The sequence below is a fragment of the Lactuca virosa genome, chromosome 1, assembly GCF_052849685.1.
Source record: "Lactuca virosa cultivar CGN04683 chromosome 1, Lactuca_virosa_CGN04683_v6, whole genome shotgun sequence".
In the NCBI taxonomy this organism is placed as follows: domain Eukaryota; kingdom Viridiplantae; phylum Streptophyta; class Magnoliopsida; order Asterales; family Asteraceae; genus Lactuca; species Lactuca virosa.
Genome location: NC_136426.1, coordinates 225,566,553 through 225,577,490, shown reverse-complemented (window position 1 = coordinate 225,577,490; position 10,938 = coordinate 225,566,553). Strand labels below are relative to the sequence as shown.

The following is a 10,938-nucleotide window of genomic DNA, read 5'->3' as shown; positions in this document are numbered from 1 at the left end:
GAGAGGGAGAATGGCGAGGGTCTTATGAGAGAGGAAGTGGCTGATGATTTTGTGTATGAAATGAAGACCCCAAGCCTTCCTTTTATATCCCAAGTGAGATCTCACATGTCCATGCATGCCATACCCATTAGGAAAGTCGAACACTTCAAAGGGTCATTCTTTGTACTTTGGATGAAGTGTATACACAAGGTGGTAAGGGGAGGGAAGGTAGGGGTAGGGTACTCACATGGGTAGGGGGAGGTTTTCAATGGCTGATTTTGGTCACCTCTTCCATGTATGCTAGGCTATGGTGATGTCACACATAGCAAAAAGTTCCAAAAGTCCTTGTTTTGCATGCCAAAATCCCAAAGTCTAATATTTTTTTTGAAAGTTTCGTATGATAGAATAATTTCAAGGATTCCAAAAACCTGAACAAATTAATTTTTCAAGTTGTAGAGCTCCGGGAAATCGCGTTTAAAGATTTGCGTCTAATTGACCCAAAACGTCCGATTTTTTTACTTTTGCAAATATTTTTATTAAAAATATTTGCAGTATGGAATTAAATATTAGACCATAGTCTGAGTCAAAAAACGCTCTCATAATTTCCATCTGAGGTGTGCAAGTGCCTTAACGGATAGAAACAAATTTAGCAGTTTTAAGAAAATCAGTATTATACTGGTTTGGTTTCTTATAACGATTGTATCTTTTGCATATGATCTCCGTTTTGGACGTTCTTTTTATTTTTAGAAACAAGTGAACATATACTAGAGTGTTTTCTTTGCTTGCATCTGCTTAATATGATTTTCAGTTTTTCAGACGTATTAACTACGGTTGCAGTTTGAGCTGTTTGATTCGTTTGAGATTTTCCACAATTGGAAGTAAGATACCATCTGGTATCTTATAATAGTTGTAATGACACTATATAATTTTCAAAATATGCATTAAAGCTTAATAGGTCAGATTACAAAGAGAATCACGGTGAACTGACTGTCTATAGTTTTAGACATAAATTTCAGGATGTCACATTACCTCCCCGTTAAATGAATTTCATATCGAAATTATTATGTTCAGTCTATTTTGTTCCATTAGTGGAGGGAGAACCGCTGAACAGTTGCGGATACTTTTGTTTCATTTGATCCTCATGTTCCCAAGTAAACTTCGGCCCTCTACGAGAGTTCCATCATCCTTTTACTATGGGTATGCGGCTTTGTTTGAGGCTTTTGATTTATCGATCCATGATTTCCATCGGTTCCTCCACAAAGTGAAGTTTAGTGTTGACCTGAATCTCATCGAGAGGAATGAAAAGGTTCGCATCAGAGAGACACTTCTTAAGATTACACAAGTGGAAGGTATTGTGAACTTTGTTGAATTGTTGAGGTAATTTGAGTTTGTAGGCCATCAGACCAACCATTTACAGGATTTCAAAAGGTCTGATGTAACGGGGATTTACTTTACCTCGTTTTCCAAATATAATGACACCTTTCCATAGTGCAACCTTTAGTAGGACCCGGTCTCCTACTTTAAATTCTAGGGGTTTGCGTCTCATGTCAACATAACCTTCCTAAGGACTACATGCAACCTTCAATCGTTCCTTTATCTGAACAATCTTTTCCATTGTTTCATGAATGATCTCAGGACCGGTTATAGGGTATCTTCAGTATGCTTTTTAGCCAATTGAGTATCTCCAACTTCTGCACAACATATCAGAGAACGGCATCTTCGTTCGTACAAGGCCTCGAATGGAGAAGCTTTTATGCTGGTGTGATAACTATTGTTGTATGAAAACTCAACTAATGGTAACTGAGTATCCCATGCATTATCGAAGTCTATCACACAAGCGTGGATCATGTCTTCAAGAGTTTGTATCGTTCTTTCACTATGTCCATCTGTTTGAGGATGATATGTTGTACTCATGTCGAGTTTGGTTCCTAGGGACCTCTACAATGATTGCCAAAATCTGGAAGTGAATTTGCTATCTCGGTCCGAGATAATAGATATTGGCACACCGTGTAGTATGGCTATTTCCTTGAGATATGTCGTGGTGAGTTTCTCCATCTTGTCAGTTTCTTTGATTGCTAGGAAATGGGTGGACTTGGTCAAACATTCAACCACTACCGAAATGGTGTCATAACCGCTTGAAGTTTTTGGCAATTTCATTAACTCCATGGCTATTTGTTCCCATTCCAACCTTGGAGCAAGTCAAGCATTTACTGACATATGTGGGAATTTCTGCCTTCATGTTGGGCCACCAATAAAGCTTCTTAAGCTCGAGATACATCTTATCGGATCCAGGATGTATCGAATATCTCGACATATGAGCTTCGTTTAAGACTAGAATCCCGACTTCACCAAACTTTGGAGTCCAAATTCGGTTCATGAAATATCATGTTCCGTCTTCCTTGAGGTCGAACTGTTTGTCTATTCCTCGTAGATTCTCTTCTACGGTATTTTTGGGTTTGAATGCTTCCAGCTGAGCACCCCGAATTTGGGTGGTGATATTGGAGTGGATTGTTAGGGTTAGATCCTTTACACGAAGTGGTTTTGCTCGTTCTTTCCTGCTTAAAGCGTCTGCTACTACATTTGTTGTACCAGGATGATAACGAATTTCACATTCGGAATCATTCAGCAATTCGACCCACCTTCGTTGTCTCATATTGAGCTCCTACTGATCAAATATGTGTTAGAATGCTTTTGTGGTTGGTGAACACGACACACTTTGTTCCGTATCGGTAGTGTCTCCAAATTTTTCAGACAAACATAACAACTCCCAATTCCAAGTCGTGGGTAGTGTAGTTGGTCTCGTTTTGATTAAGTTGTCTGGATGCCTATGCAATAACTTTGTTCCATTGTATCAATATTCATCCCAACCCTTCGTGAGAGGTGTCACAGAAAACTACAAAGTCATTTGTTCCCTCTGAAAGAGAAAAAAATGATGCACTGCACAACAATTGTTTTCAATTTCTGGAAGGCAGACTCTTGACTTTCTCCCCAGCCAAACTTTTTGTCTTTCTGGGTTAGAGCAGTGACATGCTTGGCTAATTTAGAGAAGTTCTTGATGAATCTTCCATAATAGCCTGCAATCCCTAGGAATTGACGTACTTTGGTTGGCGTTGTTGGTGCTTTCCAATCCCTAATTGCTTCGATCTTAGCGGGATCGACATGAATCCCTTTACTATTGACCACAAGGCCGAGGAAATGCACTTCATTAATCCATAACTCATATTTAGAGAACTTTGTATATTTCTCCTTTCTTGACAGTTCCAAAATTAATTTTAAGTGTTGGCCATGTTCTTCCTTGGTTCATGAATATATCAATATGTCATCGATAATTACGGTCACGATTTTATCCAAATAGGGTTTACACACCCAATTCGTAAGGTCCATGAATACGGCTGGTGTGTTGGTCAGTTCGAATGGCATAACCAGAAACTCGTAGTGACCTTACCGAGTCCTGAATGACATCTTTGGAATGTCTGCTTGTTGAATTCTAATTTGATGATAGTTGGATCTTAGATCAATCTTTGAGTAGAGAAAATTTGTATCGATCGGATACACATCAAGTATGATAAACATGAACAAACTAAAATAAGAAAATAAAGAACAGAAAAAGTAAAGAACACGAGAAATTCACCAAATTGTCCTTCACCAAGAAAGGATTTGTTTTCACCAAGAAAATAGGTTGTCACAAAGATGGTCACTGTGACAACTCATTATTTTTCTATCTTGTAAAAAGTCAACGAAAGTCAAACATATCAAATAAAAGTCAAACTTATTGATTTATTAATTTAATAAAGTTAAATTAATGTTTTTGATACATATAAACACTTAGTAAAAGTGTTGTAGAAATTAGAAGTTGAACACACAAAAATTCGAGAATTCTCGCATGAACGAAAACCCTCGGATTCCCATGAACACTTCGGACCGGAAACGATTTCCAATCGGAAACCCTCGCATGAGCCGTAAGCCGTTTGCAGCCGAGAACCTCGGACCGCAAACGTAGTAGAAAACCACCCCGGAGGGTTTCCTCCTCGCAACCTTATTTCCTCGGGAAAGGGTTCTTATCTCCTCGGTTTGAGTTCAGAGCCGCAAACCTCGCCTCGGTTTGTGTTCACGGCCGAGAACCCCTAAACCGACAAGCTTTATATATATATATATATATATATATATATATATATATATATATATATATATATATATATATATATATATATATATATATATATATATATATAACCAAAAATGAAGCTCATTCTTACACATATCAGCAAAAAATCTCAACCTATTCTCTCAAGAAGTTCAACCGAAAACCTCCCCTCTCTCCTCAAGAACATGCGGAAACACTTCTTTCTCATGAATTCCATGTGAAAATCCCTTGGTTCTTCTTAGAATCTTGCAAGTGTCATTCCTTGATCTTGTTTTCATTACAAAAACACCTTCCAAACTTCTTATTTTGGGCCGAAAACACAAAAATAAATTAGATTTCACGAAGAACACGAAGAACTATTCTAAGGCTTATTGTAAGTCTGTTTACAATAATAAAGTGTTGTTACACTCTTTAAACTTCATTAGATTATCTAATTTTTACTTAATTTTATGTTAATATAAATTAGGATTTGGTCTTTATCACGAGTTTTAACTTGTGGATTTAACCCTACTACACCGTATCTACAACCGGAATCTCACAAAATGTGAGTTCATACCCCTGCATTTTTACTATTTTTCACCGTTTTAAGGGGGGGGGGGGGATACAAGTGTAACACAAGAATGTTGTGTTTACAAATTAAATGTTTTCTAAATATTTCTAAAATGACATCAAATTACTGAAATTCTTTTAAATATTTTTAATGTTTTAAAAATTCTTTTAAACTTATAATTTTGTCAAAATGATATATATATATATATATATATATATATATATATATATATATATATATATATATATATATATATATATAAGATTTAAAGTACTTATGACTAATAATTCGCTTTAATTCATTTTCCTTGTTTGGATGTGGGCTTAGGGTAGAATTATTTGTCCGAATGTCGTTTCACTTTTAATTATATATATATGTATATATATATATATATATATATATATATATATATATATATATATATATATATATATATATATATATATATGAATATAAAAGTTATTTCAATCAAATAATATTCCCTTTGTAACTTGTTGAGCAAAGGGTGTACTTTCATGAATATTAACATATCGAACAGAACACACATATAAATTATAATAGGTATAATTTATGGAACTCTCGTACTATTTTCACTAATCAATTATACAAAGTTTAACGATATACTCTCGTACAAATACTTTACATTCAAGTATACTAGAAAAGGATCATACTATCATTTTATTTATTTCAAAATGACTTTTTATCATTATCATATACGTAATCGTTAATATGATTTTTGTGAGACAATGTTCAATTGCTTATTCATTTAGGCAATACTATTTAAGTCCTGGTGTTACAACCGGAATCTTCAGACAGAGAGCGAGACAAATGTGTATAGATTTATACGGGATTAACAATCCCACACGCATACTGTTCGCTACAGTTGGGCTGGTACGCCTATGAGTGACAAATGTCGTTAACAGTTCCGACACCTACAAAGCATTATATCAGGCCATCTAGTCATAGTATGGTTATAATAACTCACCAAAAAGATATGAGCAAATACGATTAGTGTATACTTAATTAAACCAAAGAGTACGAATACAAAGTGATGGTTTTACAATAATACGATTTACAGTATTACATTACAATTTACAATTACAGCTGGTGGAGCCAAGCATACTCACTTTTACACAGTTTTCAAAGAGTACAATTACAGAACTTGGAAAACATAAACAATACAGAAAACATTCTTTTTACGGTTTTATGGTATTAAAACTACTTTTCAGTTATATCAGAAAATATTGGATTATCTGAAAAATAAACATGATTACTAATTCAAGAAACAAACAACAAACTTCTAAACATAAATACTTAAGCACTCACCAACTTAAATGTTGATACTCTCTTTTCAAAACACTTGTATTCTCAAGGAACCATTAGACAGGTACATCCCCGAGATTTTTGAGAAAACGGAGCAGTAAAGAGTCATGTCTTCTATCTTTTGTTATATAACTTTTGATGTCAGGTATACAATGACTGGATACATATGTAAAACTTATACTTATTTAATGCAATGGTTGTTTTACTTTGATTACTATTATGCATGTGTTGTGATACTTAACATGAAGTCATCCACCCCTTGACGTTTCCGCAGCTCCGGTTTGGGGGTGTGACATATTGGTATCAGAGCATTGTTTATAGTGAACTAAGTATATCAATTCATAAAAGATATACAACTATAAATACATTGCGGCTAAAGAGCTCTGACTACAAGTATACTTTTAAAATATAAGTATTTTACAAGAAGTATACTAATAGTCATACATACAAGAACAACATCACAATCATAACAACATAAAAGTATTTGGATGTTGGACATTACAGTTAAACCTGGACAGTTATGTAATCATATCTAGGATAAATATAGCCTGATCAACTATATTTATTTGAGATATGACCAACATGTGTTTGGGAGTGATGGTAGTGTTGCAACAAGTCTAAAACTTACCAACTCTATATATACAGAAGAATTGTAGAACAAAACATGAAATTGAAAATACTATAGGAGTATTTTAGGCACTATAATACTAAGAACCAACTATGTGAAAACAAAGGACTCTTGTTGGTAGACCTATAAGTATTAAGTGTATATATTACGGTTATATATAATTAAGGTGTTATAGACTTAGAATGTATGGTTTAGCTTTACTTCCTTTTCCTTGTTTGGATGTGGATGTAGAGTAGGATCATTTATTCGAAGGTCTATTTGACACAAGTTATATATAATTGGTATAAACTTTGTGGTTATAGAGGGACCCAATATGAGTCATATCATACATAATACATTAACTATTAATTGTAAGTTTTCTTATATGGAAATTTGAAATTGATTACTTATCTTTACTAAATCTATTAGATGTCTCTTATATCCCTATTCTCGCATAGATGACATGGCTGGATTTAATCTACCGGGGGAACCGTACTTTCCTAATCAAGGAGACAGTGGTTGGATAGAAGAAGACTTCGAAGTAGATTTTCCAGAAGATTCTGACTCAGATTCTGAAGTCTATAATCCACCTCAAATTGCCCAAAATCTCAATCCCCTTCAGAACTTCCAAGGTCCGACACCACGGTGGGCAGTGAGCTTAGATAGGTGGAGTTAAGAACAGGGTCAGGACTGTCCTTACAATGGAGACCGAATCTTCTACAACCTCGACGAAGGATGCTCAGCAGACAGAGCCCTTCTTGTGTTAGTTCGTCGAGTTGCGCATAATGACAAACAAGGAAGAACTGCCATTGACCGAGTCATGCAGGTTGATGCTACCACTAGAGTCAACACGGTTCATCTTCACCACCTGATTGAAAACCATAGAACAACAAGGAATCACACCGAAGCCTTGCGAAGGGAACTGGCTAAAAACCGAACTGAAGTTGGAGAACTTCGAGAACGTCAAGCGACACTAGAAAGTCGTATGTTTGCAACAGAACGCCAGTTGGCTAAATTCAAGATTGAAACTAGTAGGAAATCAAACAACGCTCCTCGCGAGTAGAGCATACTCTACTCACTCTTTTGAATATAGTTTATAGTTTATGTCTACGTATATACACTAGTGATGTTTTCATGTACATAGTGTGGCCTCGAAATTTCACATTTTGATAGGTCAGTATGCTGTCAAAGTTTTCATTTAAGTTGGTATGTTGTAGACCTATTTCAAGGTCAAGTTTTTTGAACTCTATGTATCTAATATACCAATGAAATTGACGGACATCTTATTTACTTTGAAAAATCACTATTCAATTTCACATTATCGCTTTGCAAGTTATTTCTTATAGTAGACTTCTATATAAACTCCTTTCATAATTCACGTTAAACTAATGTAATTAGTTCAAAGACATCTGATTTATTTTCACTATTGATGTCTTACAACTCTTTTATCTTTTGAATCTTAAAGCAAAAGATGCCTCCAAGGAGAAATCTAAGGCGTATCAATGTCAATACAGCACCAACACCAACACCACCTCCAACTCCGCCACCACCCCCACAGTTTGACACTGCTATGTTTCAAGCAGCGGTCACTGCAGCTGTGGCAGCCGCCATGTCACACATAAATACCACCGGTACCAGTGGATCTGGTAGTGGTGCTCATCCCTTAAATCATGGTGAAAGTTATGGACACCCACGGGAGTATTCTTATAAGGACTTCACAAATGCCAAACCTAGGACCTTTAATGGGATTGGGGAGTCATGGCTCTAACTCAATATATAGAGAAAATTGAAGCAATCTTTGAAATCTGCTCGTGCCCTAAAGGTAGCAAGGTGAAATTTGCTGCCTCCACCTTTTCTGACCGAGCTCTTACATGGTGGAACGGCCATGTAAAGTCACTAACTCTTATAGTGGCTAATTCCATGAGCTGGGGAAATCTGAAATCGTTAATGATACAAGAGTACTGCCCTAGGGGTGAAGAACAAAAGCTCGAGCAAGAGCTTTAAGGTCTTACCATGACAGTCACAGACATAGTAACTTACACCAATAGATTCAATGATCTAGCCATCCTATGTCCTGGAATGGTTCATCTGGAGAGCAAGAAATCGAAAGGTATATCTGGGGGCTATCACCCCTGATCCACAGGAGTGTGTTAGCTTCAAAAACTGTTACATTTGATAGTGCCAAACAACTGAAACATTCTCTAATAGATCATAGTGTTAAAGGGTCTCTAAAGCTTCTTATTTAGACTTGAAGAGTATACTCACATTCAAGTGAGCACCATACTCTTATGAAATGTTAAACATACAATCTAACCCATCATTATGTACTTTAAGAGTTGAGTGTACATAAGGAGAAAAGAGGAATGGCTTTGGTCATGTGGGATGTGAGGACAGGGGAATAGCTAGAGATTTTTGTCTCTCCTAATCGAGTGGGTCCCACATAAAGCCCTAATTCCTTTAATTGCCTAAAACATCCACAATCGGGTGGATTGGGATCCCGATGTCGAGAAATTTTTCTGAACGTGCTGTTAGATAGAGTTTAATTCAAGGATTTCAAAAATCCGAACGGATTAATTTTTAGACTTATGGAACTTCGGAAAATCACGTTTAAAGTTTCGCGTCTAATTTTGCTTGATTTTTCGAATTTTGCAAATATTTTTTCTAAAAATATTTTGAGTATGAAATTAAATATTAGGCTATAGACTGAGTCCAAAAATGATCTCAGAATTTCCATCGGAGGTGTGCAAGTGCCTCAACGGATCGATTCGGTTTTACGTGATTAAAAAAAACCAGTGTTTTACTCTCTTTTTTCTTAAAATTGTCGTATCTTTTGCATATGAACTCCGTTTTGGACGTTCTTTGTATTTTCGGAAACAGGGGAACATGTACTATAAGGTTTTAATGTTTTCTTCACTCGTAACCGCTTAATACAAATTTTCAGTTTTTCAGACGCACTAACCAATGTTGTAGTTCGAGTTGTTTGATTCGTTTGACAATTTACAAATTTGGAAGTAAGGCATCATTTGATATCTTATAATATTTGAAATAAATTCATTTATTTCATATTAGATGCACTAAAACTCAATGAGTTAAATTACAAAAGGATTTACTATAATTTAATTATTCGCAGTCTAGGACCTAAATTCCGGGATGTCACATTACCTCTCCGTTAAGGAAAATTTGTCCTGAAATTATTAAGTTATAGGCTACTTTATGCTATCTTTATTTCGTTCCACTAGTGGAAGGAGCACAACTGGAGAATTGCTGATACTTTTGTTTCATTTGGTGCTCATGTTCCCAAGTAAACTTCGGCCCTCTTCGAGAGTTCCATCAGAATTTTACTATAGGTATGCGACATTGCTCGAGTCTTTTGATCTCCCGATCCTTGATTTCGACTGGTTCCTCCGTGGAGTGAAGCTTAGAGTTGACTTGGATCTCATCAAGTGGAATGACGAGGTTCTCGTCAGATAGGCACTTCTTGAGATTACACAAGTGGAAGGTATCGTGAACTTTGCTGAGTTCTAGAGGTAATTTGAGCTTGTAAGCCACCGGAAATACCCTTTCCGGGATTTCGAAAGGTCCGATGTAACAGGGTTTAGTTTACCTCTTTTTCCAAATCTGATGACACCCTTCCAGGGAGCAACCTTTAGCAGGACACGGTCTCCTACTTTGAATTAAAATGGTTTTCGTCTGATGTCAGCATAGATCTTTTGTCGACTACGTGCGGCTTTTAATCGCTCATTTATTTGAATGATCTTCTTCGTCGTTTCATGAACGATCCCGGGATCAGTGAGCAAAGTGTCTCCAACATGCTTTTTAGCTAATTGAGTAAATCCAATTTCTGCCCAGCATATCGGAGAACGACATATGTGCCCGTATAAGGCCTCGAATGGAGTTGCCTTGATGCCAGTGTGATAGCTATTGTTGTATGAGAATTCAACCAACGACAAGTGAGTATCCCCTACATTACCGAAGTGTATCACACAAGCACGAAGCATATCTTCCACACTTTGTATTGTTATTTCGCTCTGGCCATCCATTTGAGGATGGTATGACATACTCATATCAGGTTTGGTTCCTAGGGACCTTTGCAGTCATTGCCAAAATCTAGAAGTGAATCATCTATCTCGGTCCGAGATGATAGATATTGGTATGTTGTGTAGTCTGACTATCTCTATGAGATAGGTCCTGGTGAGTTTCTCCATCTTGTCAATTTCTTTGATGGCTCAGAAGTGGAGGACTTGGTCAAACAGTCAACCATCACCCAGATGGTGTTATAACCGCTTAATGTCTTTGGCAGCTTTTTTATAAAGTCTATTGTTATCTGTTCCAACT

At 36.2% G+C, this 10,938-nt stretch overlaps 1 protein-coding gene across 1 annotated transcript; it reads right to left on the bottom strand.

The window, feature by feature from the left end:
• Positions 1-10,277: 10,277 nt before the first annotated feature.
• LOC145127663 (uncharacterized) lies at positions 10,278-10,643 on the bottom strand. Its single transcript, XM_079062817.1, has one exon. It carries the CDS (start codon positions 10,641-10,643, stop codon positions 10,278-10,280), a length of 366 nt encoding a protein of 121 aa, XP_078918943.1.
• Positions 10,644-10,938: the final 295 nt, after the last annotated feature.